Below are 18259 nucleotides of genomic sequence, written 5' to 3' on the forward strand. Positions count from 1 at the left end.
ATCAGTCCGTTTGTGTAAAGTTAGCGGCACAAGATTTCATTTCATTCATTTTCCTTTATTTAACCTCGAAAGATCAATTGAGGGGTGACCCTCTTTTACAATGACGTCGAGTTTGTACAGATACACAATATACAATGAGAATACATAACAAGTTTACACACACACACACACACACACACACACACACAGACAACAACAATTTAATACATTCAGATCAATTGAATGAGAGACATAATAGCCTAATTAAAACAGTTACAAGTGTAGAGGGGCTGATTCAAAATAATAATTTTAAATTGGTTAACAGTTATGAGTGTATTTAATTTAATTGTATGTTGTAGGCTGTTCCAGGAGTCAGGGGCACTATGGCTAAAAGCGGTTTTACCAAGCTCAGACCGGGCATAGGGGACATATAACATGAGCATGTCAGTTGAGCGGGTTTGATAAAGCCCATCTGAAATAAGCAGCATTTCTGTCAAATATAGTGGTAGCTTTCCAGTCAGAGCTTTATATATAAAAATATGCCAATGTGCATCACGTCTCTCCTTAAGGGAGGACCACCCAACCTTTTCATATAAAACACAATGGTGTGTATCATAAGCATCTCCTGTAATGAATCTCAAAGCAGAGTGAAATACAGAGTCTAGGAGTTTAAGGCATGAACGAGGTGCATGCCGATAAACCACATCACCGTAATCAAGGACAGACATAAAAACTGCCTCAATAATCCTTTTCCTACTGAACAACGGGAAGGTGGCTTTATTCCTATAAAAATAGCCAATCTTTTGTCGGAGACGACAGACAAGATTTTTTATGTGAAATGTAAAAGAGAGTTTTTCATCTATCCAGATGCCAAGATATTTATATTCAGTGACTCTTTCAATATGAGATCCATTATTTGTGTGAATAATAAGATCATTAAAATGTGTAATTCTTGCTCTGGAAAAGCACATATATTTTGTTTTTTCTATATTAAGGACAAGCCTGAGATCCACTAGACAGTTCTGCAGGGTGTTAAAAGAGCTCTGTAGGTTCTGAACAGATTGTTGCACTGAATCAGAAATGCAATACAGTACAGTGTCGTCCGCATACAAATGGGCATGGCAGTTTTGTAGTGATGAAACAATGTTATTGATGTAAATTGTGAATAGGACTGGACCTAAAATTGAGCCCTGCGGAACACCATTTGTAACTGTTAAAAACTCAGTTTGGTAGCTTCCCAGCTTAACTGACTGCTGTCTATCAGAGAGATAGTCCCTAAACCAGCTACATGTAGAATAATCAAAACCAATTTCATGCAGCCTCTCTAAAAGCAAATGGTGATCTAAAGTATCAAAAGCTTTTGACAGATCAACAAAAAGTGCTGCACAGTGCATTTTTTTATCGATAGCTGTAACAATGTTGTCTAAGACCAAAGTGACAGCAGATACAGTACTGTGGCCTGCCCTAAAACCAGATTGAAATGGACTCAAAATGGAAGCACTGGATAAAAAGGATTTCAACTGAGTATTAATGACTGATTCTAGAATTTTTGCCAGGCATGGGAGTTTGGAAATTGGCCTGTAATTGTTAAGATCACTTTTGTCACCCCCTTTATGTAATGGAATGACGTGAGCTTTTTTCCAGACTTTAGGAACAATACCAGAGGAGATGGAAAGATTAAAAATATGGGTTATTTGTTTTGATATGATAAGTGCAGAGAGATTTATTGAAAATGGGTCCAAATTGTCCTCTCCCATGTACTTCCTGGGGTTGATGGCAAGAAGCGCATCTACAACAATACTTGTTGGGACTTGAACAAGGCTGAAGATCAGTCCAGTCTGTGCGGAAGCAGAGTCAAATGACGGGTCAAACGCCCCCTTTCATGGGGACGCGCACAGAGCCTGAAGCCGGAACCCTCTTTCAACATAAGAGGTTGATAACTTCCTTCGTGATACCGGTCAGCTCTGAGCGAGGGTATGTGTTATGTTGAACCAGATCAAAAAAAGAGAGCCGGGCTCTGTTGAGTGTGTTTTGTATAAGAATAATTAACTTTCACTATCTTTAGCCAACGAATCACCATTGTTTACCCATTTTAGAGATACAATAAAGTTATTCAGAATTATAAAAGTTATTTGTTAAATATTACATCATAACCAACAATAACAGTCAAACAGAGTGATCACCTTCATGGTTGATTCTCACCGGGTCTGTTGAGTCTGAACAACAGAAAAGACAGAACAATAAGTTAAACAAAAGTTACAGTAAAAATTACAATCTTATTTTTTTACCACGCCAGCTGTTCCTGGGTGAGCGTACCCATGACAAAGGCATTAAGAAAACACTTGTAAAAATAACAATATTTGCACTGATGGTCTCGTTTGCTGTCACATATCATTTATGATCATCAGAGGAAAAATTAGACTGTTTCAGAAATATTTAAAAGTTCCTCGTAGCTAAGGCTATAACAAGACACACAGAGAGAACCTGGTTAACGTGTGAGTAAAAAGTCAGTTTCTTTTACCTGTCTGCTGAAAGAATTCTCCTGTTGGGTGATCTAGAGCGGTCCTTCTCTCTTCAGGCTGCCTCTCAGTGTTGGAAGGTGATGGAGTGAAGACAGTGTGAAAGGGGACATGCTTTATAGCAGAGAGACACCTGGGACACTCCCTCACACACACACACACACACACACACACACACACACACACACACACACACACACACACACAGGAAAAGCAGCCAGGCCAGGCCAGAAACAGGAAAAGCAGCCAGCCCAGGCCAGAAACAGGAAAAGCAGCCAGGCCAGTTCAGAAACAGGAAAAGCAGCCAGAGTAGCAGACGGTAGAAAAGGTCTGGGGAACGCTGTGATTCCAGTCTAATAAGTCTGCAGGGACATAATAATGATAATAATAATAATAATAATAATAATAATAATAATAATAATAATAATAATAATAATAATAATAATAATAATAATAATAATAATAATAATAGCTTAGTTTTATATAGCGCCCCCCCCCCCACTCCCCTCCCCTCCCAAAGCGGGATGAATTAAATAAAATATTGGCTCCGAATCAAACCACTGCTGCATTAGCTTTAAACATTAATTGAACGATTTCCAATGTCGCTGTTATTGGTGTAATAATTAGCCTACTTCCAAATTATAATATTATAGTATTATAGTTAAAGATACAAAATTAGCCTCACAGAGCAGCTAGCATTTAGCTTTAACATTAACAGAACAGTATCAGTGTCTCTGTAGATTTGTTAGAACTGGAATCCACATCAGTCCCTTGAATAATTATTACACCGTATGCTACTCTGGCTGCTTTTCCTGTTTCTGACTTGGCTGCTTTTCCTGTTTCTGGCCTGGTTGCTTTTTCTGTTTCTGATCTGGCTGCTTTTTCTGGTTTCTCTGGTTTGGTTATGCAGAATTCAGTTGGGTCTTTATTTTCACCGATGAAAAAGGCTTGCCACATGCTTACAGTTATTGATGCAGAAAATGTTAAATAGCCTACACCTACTGTATGCAGCGCCACTCTATGCTCTCACCTCAAATGATTTTACCTGGCGATCTACACACACTGGCTCTTAATAAAGCGTTCTATAAAATCACAGGTTGCAACATTATTTCACTGTGGGCTTCTTTCTTTTCAACAGTAGCGATTACAGTTGGGACGTGACAGGTGACAGCTGTCACAGTTCGGACATCGCTGCAGACTCGCAGGTTAAGCTTCTCACAGTAGATTCATATTTGTCCGAAAAATACAGACTACAGGTTTTTTAATGTAAGCCTATTGGCATTTGTAAGATTCAAATAAAAGGCTAATAGTCTAAATCTGAATTGTATTCATTATGATGTGGCCCAAAACTAAAGTGATTTTCCATAGGCTATTCATTTGGGGACAGTGTCAGACTTAACCCTCCTGTTATGTTCATTTGTCAGGAACAGCAATGGTTTATTATCCAAAAGATGTCCTAAACCAAAGAAATCCTAACAAGCAGTGTGAACATTTCATTACTAACTCCATTACTAACTATTCTATCAATATTTAGTGCAATGGTGTTCCTTACCTCTAACAAGGAATGGTTCAATTAGGATAATTCATTAGTTTCTTATAAAAAAATAAATAATTCAAACTTTTTTTTAAATGTTTCATCCCTTTATTACTTTTGAAAGACCAACATTACTCTATAACCCAGGCCCTAATATCACAGTGTATGAAATGCTGGTGGCATTCAGATGTCGCTGCCCATTAAGGCAATATGTGCCTTCGAAACCAGCTAAATATGGGATACAAATCCGGGCAGCATGTGATGCAAACACCAGCTATGCATTGAACATTCAGGTTTACACTGAAAAACCGGTTGGAGGAGCCCCAGAGAAGAAGAAGAATGCATAATGTGCCTGGGTTATAGAGTAGTGGAAGTTGCTCTACCCTATTGTCCCACACTCCCAACAGCTGCCAGCTTGTCTCTCTCCCATATACCAGCCCTTGTCTCTCGATTATCAAATCTGATTACTCTGGAGAAAAAAGTTTCAAGAGACATTGTGGCTTGAAATATAGCCCTGCCTGTCTCTGCATCCCACAGACTGGCTGTCAAATTATAATTCGACTTATAGACCCCAGCCAGGATAAGGAGCCCCAAATACGCATCTACTGTAAATTTGTTTTGTCCAGCTCCTTCCACTTCTCCCATTAAAACACGCCTCCCTTCTACATTAGGCATTTCCAGAATGATTTTCTGTATTGAATCTGGCATGACCAACTCAAAAGCTGACTTGATGTCAGTCACACGAGTCACTGCCATCCTAGTGGGGCCTGGCACTGTTCTTTATTATGTTTTCTGCAGACAGTTTTGCCTGACGCATATTTGGGGATGAAGACCACTGTATTTCACCATTGTTTGACATGAACGTCTTGCTTGGAGGAATAGGAATAGCAATTCCCTCATCTGGTTCAAAATCAGAATCATTAGAATTCTCGCACACACTCACTCCCTCACAGTGTCACTATTAAACGGTCATCTAAACTTTATTCAAATATTAAAATTAGGAACAGGAGAAGTGAACGTGGCATTAGCTGAAGGGTGGAGAGGGATTGAGATGAGAGATAAAAAATAAAAAGAAGTAAAGGAGTGTAGACTCTGTAGAGTTTAGGATGTAGCCAGAGGTGGGCAGAGTAGCCAAAAAATTTACTCAAGTAAAAGTAAGTTACTTTAAGATTATAATTACTCAAGTAGAAGTAAAAGTACTCATACAAATAATTACTCAAGTAAGAGTAAAAAAGTATGCAGTGAAAAGACTACTCAAGTACTCAAGAGTACAAGTAGGCCTATTGAATTACTCCGGATTTATTTTTGAAATATACAGAGTAACACAAACGGTATAAAATAGACACGAACAAAATATAAAACAGCAATGTTCAAATAAAGATATTTTAAATAACATCCTTTTAAATGAAACAATAAATAAGGTTTTTAAAAATAAAATGAATAACCCTTGAACTTATAACATTGTTTTGCACATACACATTTTTAAACTAATTCCTACAATATGTCACAGGCCCTGAGAAAATTATCTAGGTTGTGTTGTGTCAAATATAAAACACACAAAATTAAACTTTGTTACACTTACACATCAAAACCTGCTGGCACACTCACTTAACGTATGAAACTACAGAGAGGCTGAAAAAAAGAGACCACTCTCAGACTGTCACACAGCCAGACTAGGGGCCAGTGAGTAAGCTACAGGGAGAACAGGACATGTGTCAAAGAAGAACAGTGTCTCTGTAGGCCTAATTGCGAGTGTGTGGGAGTCTGTGTCTATGTGATTGTGAGTGTGTGATTGTTATTTTGTGAGTTTGTGTAATTGAGAGCTTGTGAGTTTGTATGTGAGGCCAGGGGTGTGGTTATTGCTCCTTGGAATCAGCGGTTTCTTCCATTTTCTCGACTCACCCAGATAGTCTGTAAAATCTGCATGGAGCCTACATGGCACGACCACGGACACAACATCGGTGCGGAACCGGAGCTGTTAAAAAAGTCCGCAGACATTGTTGAGCCCTATGACAACATGGCAACACTTGTCATGTGACTCAAGTGGCTGCATTTGATTGCAAGCTTTTGTAATGTGGTTTTTATTGGTTAAAATAGTCACGTGATAGAGATGTTGGCTGAAGACGTCCCCGGGGAGAGAAATCATGAGAGAAATGGCTCTCGCATGTAATAAAAAAATATATAAAACAATAAAGTAACGACCGTCACGTAGCCAAATGGAACGGCGTAAAAGTACCCTTCTTTCTTCAAATATTTACTCAAGTAAAAGTAAAAGTATGTTGCAATAAAACTACTCCTAAAATTACAATTCATTCAAAAAGTTAATCAAGTATTTGTAACGGAGTAAATGTAGCGCGTTACTACCCACCTCTGGATGTAGCATAGCATATAGCATATGTATTTATTGTATTCCTTCATCCATTGTTGCATATTCTATATGCAGAAACATGAAAAGCAGCCAGGCCAGGTCAGAAACTGGAAAAGCAGCCAGGTCAGGTCAGAAACAGGAAAAGCAGCCAGGCCAGGTCAGAAACAGGAAAAGCAGCCAGAGTAGCAGACGGTAGAAAAGGTCTTGGGAACGCTGTGATTCCAGTCTAATAAATCTGCAGGGATATAATAATGATAATAAAATTAATAATAATAATAATAATAATAATAATAATAATAATAATAATAATAATAATAATAATAATAATAATAATGTAGGCCACGATTTGCAGTAAATAAATGTCCACATGTGTCTCCAAGTGTCTCTGTCGGCTATTTAAAAAGAAATCAAGCAAGTAGACTAATAATAACATTAATTAATTATTGGTTATCGCATCACAGAAGGCCTATTGGCCTATAATAATAATAAAAAACACCACCTTAACTATGTTTACAGTTTAACATTTTTTTGAATGAAATTCAAACCTCAGTGAATCATTTGCTCTTGTTTCTCTGTCCTGAGATTCACACAGACTGAGCAGTCTTGTTTAAATGTTACAAATTGAGCTAATAAACTGAACTTTGAATTGTTTTGCTGCAGAAGTTATCTCAGATAATTTTTGTTATCTAATTTGATAATAAGGTGATTGTATGCAGAATGCTCGTGCCAGAAACTCATACAGTGGTTTTGTACAGATAAATAAATAAATATTAGCAGGTTCTCAATAGTATTTAAATGTAGGGGGGACGCAAAAACATTTCTGTCCCCTAGGGGGGGCATGACAGAAAATAATTGAGAACCACTGGCCTAGAGGAAAGGGGGTCCGACCAGTAACCATGAGGTCGCTGGTCCTATCCCCGACACCGGAAAGGAGGGTGTTACTTGTGGTGGTAGTGCCCACCATCTCTACCATTGTGTCCTTGAGCAAGGGACTTAACCCATGGCTGACCCTGCGCTCTGACCCCCTCTGAAGAGGAAAACTTGAGAGGGGATATGAAAAAAGTCAAATTACCATATGTGCCTTGTGTACAATTGTCTAACTTAACATTGACTGAATGTCATTAATATGGCCTTTGAGCTCACCTTGTCTCTCCTCATCAGTTGCAGTCAGGTGCTGATTATGTCAACGCCTGTAACAGCATCACTGCAGCTCAGACAGAAGAACCAGAGGAGCAGGAACACCAGGTGTGAAGTTCAGAGAAAAACTAACTCTAAACAACTTCCTGATATCATTTCTCAGACACAAGTCACCAAAACTTTACGTGATTTTTCTACAGATGCAGTCAAACTAGAGGGGAGAACAACATTAAAGTATCCCAGTGTAAGGATGGTGTGGAAGCAGATACACATAGGCACAAGGCTTCACTTTACAACAGTGTCCCTAATGCACCGCGGCAGTTAGAGTCAACAGCACAGGCAGTAATCGATAACAGCATGTAGCAATAGATTTGAGTAGAATTTAGCTTTAAATGTTAACTGGGCCGGATTTAACTTGGTAAATGTAATAATGTAAAGTTCTGTTTATGACGTGAAACTTCAAACCTGTTCATACTTGCAAACATCACAGTATCTTTTCTCCCACAGTATTCTCGTATAGTATTGTATTTCATTATAAGCCTAATACTGTATATATACAATATATGTTTTTTTTGTCATTCCTGTATTATCTTTGCACTTTCATGAGATAAGTTTCAGATGATCTTTTCCAATTCCTGCTTATTTTTCTTTGTTGCATTGTTTGAGATGTCCTGAGTACAATAACTTCATTACCAATGACTGCAACATTAATTGTTTTGCATATGATGATAAAATAACTTTGAACTTCAAAACATACTCTATAAATATAAAATATAAAATATTTCCCAGCATGTCCAGTAAATATTTGAACACATTGAAATGAATCAGGAGTTCAGTTATATCACACTTTGCAGTTGTAACAATTTGTAACCAGCATTGCAGTACTTTTAGTTTTTTACACATTTATGTGCAATGTGGGGACTCTGTTAACACATAAACATTACGTGGACTCGTCTCCTTTAAGGGGGAAAAATGCAGGTTTCAACAATGTAAATTATTACATTAAAATGTTACTCATGTGGCTCATTGCAATAAAACGCCAGAGTTCACAACAACTCTGTCGTCTGAGCATCATGTCAGCTCCCTCTCACTGCTGCAGGGGGCGACAGTGTGCAGACAGTTTGTAACATGAATGGGTGCCTTGGTCGACTTGTGTTGTGCCATAATTGTATTTGCTTCCATGCAATTGATCTTTACTTTTTTGTTTGGTTTTGTTTTGAAATTTCTCTTTTTTTATGATAAGTGTTATACTTCATCCTAAACCCTTTTAGAATAAACTTTTCGTGTAGATTTTGTTGATTATGTTAACTATTATATCTATTTGTTATGTCTTCCATTTATCTTTACATTTTTTATTTGTGTAATTTTCAAACATCATTTTCGAAATAAATTAACCATATAAAGATAAGATAAAGTGACTGATTTTTCTTCATACTTTTGTCACTATCACTCTTGCTTGTGTCTCTTTGAGGCCAAGACGCATTTATAATGATTACAAGAATATTTTTTTTTACTCATTTATGTGCAATCTGGGGACTCTGTTGACACATCAACATTATGGGGACTCGTCTCCTTTTAGGGGGAACAATGCAAGTTTCAACAATGTAAATAATTAGATTTAAATGTTAAAAATTGTTCTAAGATTAAGGTTAGAATAGGGATTGGGAGTAGGCATGTGCTGGGTAGGGACTTAGTGTTAGTCAATGTATCATTGTGTGTGTAAAACCTTTTTTATATCAAACTTCATTCTACTAAGAACATACTATTCGTGTTGATATAGAGATTTTGTTAAATTACTTAACTATTATATCTATTTGCTATGTTTTCCTTTTGTCTTTCTTTTTTTATTTTTGTGTCATATTCGAACATGTTCAAAATAGATAAACCATCAAACAATCCAGATAAAAGTGACTTTTTTTGCTTCACATTTTTTGTTACTATCACTCTTGCTCTTTGAGGCCAAGACACATTTGTAATAATTAAACTAATAAATCAGATTGTTTGTTCTAGTTAAGCTTCATGGATGTGTTATCCTCTCTGATATTTTGCGGGGACTCTGTTTACCCACTGACATTACGGGGACTAATCTCCTTTTTGAGGGGAGGGGATATAAAATGCAATTTCCAACAACGTAAATGATTACATTTTAAGGTTAAGACTTCATGTTAGATGAGATATAGAGTTGGGTAGGGTAGGTAGGCATGAAGTGGTTCGTGGACTCTGTTTACACCCTCACATTACAGGGACGCGTCTCCTTTAAGGGGAAACAATGCAACTTCCAACATTATAAAAGATAACATTTTCAGATTAAGACTTGTTTTAAGATTAGAGTTATAGTAGGGATTAGGGGTAGGCATGTAGAGGTGCAGGACTTAATATTGGTCAATGTATCCCTTGAATTTTTGTAAAACCATTTGTATCCTCAGTTCATGAATGGCTATAAATACATTTCCTTTACGTACACGTTAGCACGTAAGAACAAGATAAACCTCCTTGAAGGCAGAGGAATTTTCCCCTCCTGCCTTTCCAAGGTGAGAGAATCCGCCTCCATATGCTAGTTTAATCCAGGCCAGGTGGTCCTGTCTGCTCCTATTAAGAGGATGCATCGCCCAGAGAAGCCTCCACCAGGCCGAGTGGAAAGCTTAGCAAATTGTGATATTCTTCTTATCCAGAAATCACACAGGAGACACACTGCCTCTCACTGCTTGACTGGAAAAATATATGTGTCAGGTTAGGATTCAATTTAATGCATTTCATTCAGGTTGGTCTGGGTCAGTAGTGGGTTAGGAGGATAAGAAAGCTGATGAGACAATCAACGGCACTTGATCCCAATTAACCTGACCGCATGTCCTGTTTGTGTCTGGTGAACGGTCAAGAGCAGAAGCTATAGGACAAGTGCACTGAAGAAGCAGACAGTTGCTGCTCAATATTTCTTAAATATACAGTATATACAGTAGTAGTTCTTCAACATCCATGCAAATATCTCATTGCTATTTCTTTCTTTTTTTAAGCATTGGTGTTGAATATTTCAATTTCCGGCTGTAGTTGTTTTCAGGGATTTTCATGTCCTTGATTTTAATTTGATTTATACATTTTTTATTCAGATTAATTTCCTTGATTTATGATAATAAAGATAGTAATTATTTATTTATTTCACCCTTGAAATGTTCCTATTTAATAAAATTAAATGATCAGTTCATACACAATTGTTATAAACTTTAATAAAGGCTTCTGAGCATATTCCATGATCAGTGATGGCAATGAAAATACATAGATAAATATATAATTAAATAAATAAATAACCTACAACAGGTTAGCCTTAACAGTCAGACAAAGTACTGGATATGTTGGGGTGTAAAATGACAAAACACACATTCAGTGCATTCATATTCTGTACTTGGTGCCTGGGCTTGGATAATCTATGACTTTTTTGGTCATAACTCTTGCTCTTCTCTGTCAACTTCATTCCCTTCCATGAGCACCTGTCGTTTGAAGGATAACAGAATCGCTCCTGGCACTTTTTTCTGTCTTCGTGGGACTTGTTGTGTTGTCCTGTACCGTGCTTATCCCCACCCATCTGGCACCTTCTGTCATCAGGCAGAAAATACACCAAATCTACCAAGTAATTTTAACAAACGTTATCCGACCCAGGTTTTTCGTAATACAGGAAAGCAGCTGTTCACTGCAAGTCACAGCTCTGCTCTCCCATCAGACAGTTGATCTTCTTCCACCAGGTGTCCGAGAGGGTCTTGATCTTATCGGGCGTCTTGTGTCTCATCGTCAGCCTCTGCTGCTGGAGCAAACCACTGTCCGTCTGCTGGATGCTGGCCAAGATGGCGGCATCGAAAGCGTCCTTTAAGTTCTTCTGGGTCAGGGCTGAGCATTCGGCAAAGCTCACCGCCCCGAGCTCCTGTGCCAGTTGTAGTCCCTCCTGTGAGCTCACGGGACGCTCTTGGTTCTGTGCCAGGTCAATAAGCACCTGGACGTCTTCTCTGAGGTCCAGCTGCGTGCCAACCAGGACGAGGGGCGCACCGGGACACAGCTGAATAATCTCAGGGACCCATCTGTTGGTCAGGCTGCGGAAGGAGCACGGGCGCACCACACTGTAGCAGAGGAGGAAGACGTCGGCGTTCTTGTAGCACATCGGGCGCAGGCGGTCAAGCTCGTCCTTTATGAGGCAAATCCAGAAACACAGAGGCTTATAGGTATAACTTAGCTAAGTACATTGCAGGTGTACAGGATAACATTTTAACTTATAGATATCATCATGAAACCAGTTTTTTTCTCATTATGAATTATGTGAATGTTCGAAATTGGCAATAACTAATCTAACTTTGGATACAGCCTTTTTTAATTGTATAAATCAGAAGTTAATGTGTGCAGGTCTTTAAAAAAAATTCAGCATGTTTTTAAGAGGTAAATGTATCAGAAATCAGACAACTAACAACATATGAACATATCCCTCTGTAATAACTTTCACAATAGTGCTGCGAATGATTGTGGAAAGTTTAATTGATGTTAGTGCTTTAGAAGTTGAGATGAGTATTGAGAAGAAAATTATTTTGAAATAATGGCCGTTAAAGTTATATAGGAGAAATTACATTGGATGAACCAGATGCATTTTAGCAAACATGCTAGTTCTCAATCACTATATCTATATTGTTTTCATTAACATATTTTTAGATGGTGAAGGGGAAGCTCCTAATGATATTTTTCCTTAATTGAAAACTCAGTTTATTCCTACAGGGGGCGATGTAAACTGTGGATTTAGAGGACTTCGTGGGGGTCAACTTGAACTGAAAGGGTCTTAAAGGATTTCAGTCAGTAGGGGGCATCCTACACAAACACAGTGAGAACTACAGACGTTTAAGACCAACACAAATCACTTACAAACTCTTATTGACCACTATTGACTTACATTGATTGATCCTTCAACCAGACCCCACTTCTATCATGACAAAGCAGGACATGAGGCAAACAAATTAATAAAAAATCTAAAAAGAATCATATCTGAGTGGTTAGATTTTCACCCACACTGCATGCACCTGTCATACAGCTGCCACGTGTTCAGGTATGTTAAATGTTTATGTTTATGTTTATGTAGCCTATTAATGATGTCATGATCATTAAAGAGAGGAGGTTCAGCTCACCTGTCCAGCCGTGTCACAGAGTTGCAGTCTCACTGGTTTTCCGTCAACCACAACCATCACTGAGAAGTTAAACAAAGCACGTACTGTATTGTATGTGTTAGGATAATTAAGCACGTAGGTATTATAAGTGTTAACACATCAGTTTGTTAATGAGGAAAGTAAAATTAGATATATGGAGACAATCTATGTGTTAATAAAAAGGTATATGCCTACTTTTGCTGGTAATCGATTAAAAGAAAAACTAATTGTGTGCGTAATACTTGTGCGTAAAGTTCAAAACCAGCCACATGTATGTCAAACATTACCGGTAAAGTTGTCGAAGGCTGTGGGAACATATTCTGTCGGGTATCCGTTGGTGGTGTAGCTGACGATCAGGCTGGTTTTGCCCACCGCTCCGTCTCCAACCAGGACGCAGTTCACCTTGCGCTCAGGTGCGGGTCCCGACCTACGGAAAGGGAAATCCCGGTTCCTTAAACGGCGAGGCGGCACCGGGGGTCCGTCTCCCCCGCACACCGGCTCCGACACACGGCGTGGCTTCTGCTTCCCGACCTCCTGCGGAAGCATGGCTCTGGCTTAGGAGACGGAAGGTTTTGTTTTGGTTGTCTGTTGGTTTAAAGTCGATGGAGACTCCTTGCGCGCGCCATCCTATTGACAGCTCACGTTGTTCTGCTGAGGTTAAGGTTTGTAAAACGTAAAAAAAATAAAAAAAAAAATACAAATATATTAACAGCACACAGTGTGTTGCATAGGGACCGTGGCAGTAGATTTGTAGCGCGCGCGTGGCACAGCAGCCGCCGTCAGTTTTTTCTCCGCGCAGCAGGAGCCCCTGATTGGCATTCTCTCTACATCTGCTCTGGTCGTGATTCCATAAGAGGCTTACAGCGCCATATGAAGCTCCAGGGCTTTCCAAGTGAAATCAACTAAGCCTCCTGGAAAAACCTTTATCCCATGGAGTCAAATATTCACGTTGGATCCCTATTTAGCCAATTAATAGATGGGGAAAAAAATCTAAACTTTCATATTTACATTTTAATGATTGTCTTTCAGCAGGATGCAGGGCCAAACAGTAAATGATTGGTTAATTTTAATATTTCTGTTTTGTAAAACTACATACACTACCACTTTTCTGCACATGTTTGTAATACCTATAGGCCTATGTATTGTGTGTATTTAAAATAGATTTAACCATATAAACTATTACTACATGAAGCTTCCTAGAGCACGATATGCCTCCTCTGCTAAACATGTGAATAGGGATACAATAAACGAGCTAACAAATCACAATAACGCACAGATAAATAAAAAAAAAATCCTTATAATTCTGGATCACTGCTTCTCCCATTGAATCAAACAACCGTTTATTTCCCTTCCATCAGCGTAGAGGGAGGATGTGTGTAAAGGACTGGCGCCCCCTAGTGGTGGAGTCACGTCAGCTGTGGCGGAAGGAGCAGGAGTTGTTGCAACATGAATCATCATTTCTCTGTTTCCCTTTTGCACATACACACAGACATAGATAGATAGATAGATAGATAGATAGATAGATAGATAGATAGATAGATAGATAGATAGATAGATAGATAGATAGATAGATAGATAGATAGATAGATAGATAGATAGATAGATAGATAGATAGATAGATAGATAGATAGATAGATAGATAGATAGATAGATAGATAGATAGATAGATAGATAGATAGATAGATAGATAGATAGATAGATAGATAGATAGATAGATAGATAGATGGATGGATGGATGGATGGATGGATGGATGGATGGATGGATGGATGGATGGATGGATGGATGGATGGATGGATGGATGGATGGATGGATGGATGGATGGATGGATGGATGGATGGATGGATGGATGGATGGATGGATGGATGGATGGATGGATGGATGGATGGATGGATGGATGGATGGATGGATGGATGGATGGATGGATGGATGGATGGATGGATGGATGGATGGATGGATGGATGGATGGATGGATGGATGGATGGATGGATAGATAGATAGATAGATAGATAGATAGATAGATAGATAGATAGATAGATAGATAGATAGATAGATAGATAGATAGATAGATAGATAGATAGATAGATAGATAGATATGTTGTGTAAAAAGTTGCTGTTATATTAGGAAGGTAACTCTTAATTTGTATTTTGTGACAAATCAAAGAACAATATGTTTACTTTCATATCTACCTTTGACTCTGTCATCTCTATTCAGCACTTTGTACTTTTGTCAACTAGAAATGTGTCTTCACTTTTGCCCGAGGCTGCAGAGGCGACAGCATAGTGAGAGTAGCAGTGTGTGTGTGTGTGTGTGTGTGTGTGTGTGTGTGTGTGTGTGTGTGTGTGTGTGTGTGTGTGTGTGTGTGTGTGTGTGCATGTGTGTGTGTAGGAGGCAGAATGTGTTGCTATGCATTGAACGGCACCAAAAACACAAGTGAGTGGGAGTGAAACCATACGCACCAGCAAAAGTCAAGACACCACTTCAAGCTCACACACACACGCACACACACACGAAAGCCCGCCCGCACGCACGCCCGCCCACACACACACACACACACACACACACACACCACTGATGTGTCATTAAATTGGCAGTCCATCCAATTTGCCAAAAGACCTAGAGAAGACTAACCCTGCTGGTATACCTTGTATTACCGATAGTTCAAGTAAATCCCTGTATTTAATACCAAACACCAACTAACTATACTTAATTTAATAAAAGCTTAACTGCTGTTCATAATATATTTTATATAAATGATTATTTTAGTCTTATTTCGCTGTTTGCTTTATATTCTGAGTGCCAGAATACCTAAGGCGAATTTCCATTTAAAGGCCTACTTCACCGGTTGGAATATGAAGGTGTATTGAACTCGGAGCTCCTATTTAGTATAAATTTGCAAAAAAAAAATAAATCGGACCATCTTAGCCTGAGAAAAGGCAGAAAGAGTGTTTTATGGTCTCACTGTCTAACCCTACAGTTTCCTTCTTGTGACATCACAGTAAGGGTTAGGATTAACAGGACAGCTGGGCCAAGGGAAGTCTAAGGGAAGACTGAGGGAAGAAAAACCTCATTCATTATATTATAATAGTTATTTTATAATGATAGAACGCTGGTTCCGTATGGGTGAAGTATTCCTTTAAGGAAATGTAATGCACAATAAAGTTTCTTATCTCATGTCATCTGAAGATCTGCTTTGAACAGAGCCCAAGATTCAGTATCCTTTACACTGAACCACATTTTTCCTTCCTTTAACTTTAATCAAATTTTTTGGTACCACTTAAATAAATGAATCTGATATTGTGCACTCACAGTTTAATATGCTTATTTAGGTCCCATGTGGCTGTCTACAGTAATGTTTCTCTTTATACATTTGTTCTTTTATGTTGTTGCAGTCATAAAGGAGCCTGAGACTCAAGAACTCCATTGCCAACTACTGCTGCTGTACTTGTTGAGCATATGTCAAATAAACCATTCCTTCAAACACACTTCTTCATGCATGTGTAGGTCGTTTTTAATTTAGGAACAGTTGTGGTTTCTTACGGTTGAAAACATCTCTTGACATAATTACCTCCTAACCTGAAACGTAACCTAAAATCTATTCTATCCCTAAACGTAAAACCAAACCCTAACACTCAAAAAAATATATACTTGCCTCCCACAAATGTCTAAATTCTGAAGGTCTCAAGTAAATGTGTCCTGATGAAGACAGACACATAGTAGCGCAGACTGTCTCCCGGGCAGCTCCTCGGCGGGGTTCAATCTGTTTAGAAAAAAATAAATCTTTAACCAGGCGCTGACATCGCTGCCTAACAGGATTAACGAAGAGTCAGCGAGAAACAACAGAGATCCACTAACTCTATGAATGGAGACATCGGGCAGAAGCTGGCACACAACCCAGAAACCCATAAACACACACACACACACACACACACACACACACACACACACACACACGTAACATACAAAGCTGCTATTCTACTCATGTAGACACCAAACATCTGATAAACTAGACACCTAATCAGAATCCTGGGGCACCCTGGGCCTCCTATTGGAGTTTGCAGACCGGGCAAATACATTAACTCAATTTAGAGTTTGGGATTAAGGACACGACCCTTCCCCCCCTTATGACACACACACACATACACATACACATACACAAACACACAGACATACACACACAGATTTAAACACACACCATCGACCCTCCTCCTCCTTTGCTGCCTTTCCTTCTCATCTCTTTTTTTGATCAGATCAGCTGAGTGCCACATTCTCCTCTTCTTCCCTTACACCATCTTTCTCTCTCCCTCTCTCTCTCGCTCCCTCCCTGTGCCTGTCTCTCTCTCTCCTTCCCTCCCTCCCTTTCTCTCCCTATCGCTCTCTCTCTCTCCCTCTCTCTCTCTGTCTCTCTCTCTGTCTCTCTCTCTCTCCCTCTCTTTCCCTCTCTCTCCCTCGGGGGACCAGGGTGCTCGGACTCTATAGTTATGGGCCGGGGCCATCTGTCACCGTGCGCATTCACGCAGCCACCAGAAGGCTACAACATGTGCAGACTTAAATGGAGAACCCAACTTTCCCAGGACACACAGGCCTGACCCCGGCAGCCGCGGCAACCCACCCCCCCCCCCCCTCCTACACCCCCGTCCCACGACCATCACCGCCACCATCCAGCATCCCTAACACACCCACAGCCCTCCCACCTGCCACACCCTCCTCCAACACCACCAAGAAATACTGTCTGCATGTGAATCAGTGAATTATAAACCCCCCAAAACCTCGTGGACCTATCACCCCCCCCCCCTCCTCTCTCTCTCTCTAAACACACCACACTGTGTGTGTGTGTGTGTGTGTGTGGGGGGGGGGTGCGCGTGTGTGTATGGTAATGGCCGTGCAGCGTGCTCAAGCACCTTCTTCACACACAATGATGGATTTTCACCTCACGTAGCAGCTGATGGGGCAGGGGGAGGTGAGGAGGGTGACCCGTGGTGGATGTGTGAGAAACAGAGAGAGAGAGAGAGAGAGAGAGAGAGATCAGCTGATTGGTAAAATTGATTGCAAAGGAGATAGGGAAAGGAAGAAGGTGAATGTATGTGTGTGTGTGTGTGGTACAACTATTTCTGAGAGAACAGATTTGAGCTTTAGGCCTTAGTGAGGGCATTCTGCCTGGTCCTCACTTAAAAGGGCTGTTTGAGAGTTGAGAGCAGGCGGTCAGAATCATTTATACGGTTAGTGTAAGGGTAGGGGTTTGGAAATCAGTCGTTATATTTCTTTAGATCTTTCTTTTTCTGTGTTTTCACCTTTATTGGATAGTATTAGCCACTGAGTTGGCGCCCCCTGCAATCAGGGAATGCATTATGTCAGCGAGTGTGCTCACAAGTGTAGATGTACAAACGTGTGTGTGTGCTGAGCAGCAGTAGGAGTGTGTGTGTGTGTGTGTGTGTGTGTGTGTGTGTGTGTGTGTGTGTGTGTGTGTGTGTGTGTGCGTGTGCATGTGTGTGTGCATATTTGTGTGTGTGTTTGTGTGTGTGTGTGTGTGTGTGTGCGTGTGTGCATGTTTGTGT

General features: G+C 39.7%; 1 protein-coding gene across 1 annotated transcript; it reads right to left on the reverse strand.

Moving 5' to 3' along the window:
- Positions 1-11216: 11216 nt before the first annotated feature.
- Positions 11217-13251, reverse strand: LOC307252253 (rho-related GTP-binding protein RhoU-like; the record flags this gene model as incomplete). Its single annotated transcript, XM_080029891.1, has 4 exons — positions 11217-11705; positions 12456-12485; positions 12688-12746; positions 12993-13251. 4 exons carry the CDS (start codon positions 13249-13251, stop codon positions 11217-11219), a joined length of 837 nt encoding a protein of 278 aa, XP_079886017.1.
- Between the last annotated feature and the right edge of the window lie 5008 nt (positions 13252-18259).

Source organism: Ammodytes marinus (genome assembly GCF_949987685.1).
Source record: "Ammodytes marinus genome assembly, chromosome: 6".
In the NCBI taxonomy this organism is placed as follows: domain Eukaryota; kingdom Metazoa; phylum Chordata; class Actinopteri; order Uranoscopiformes; family Ammodytidae; genus Ammodytes; species Ammodytes marinus.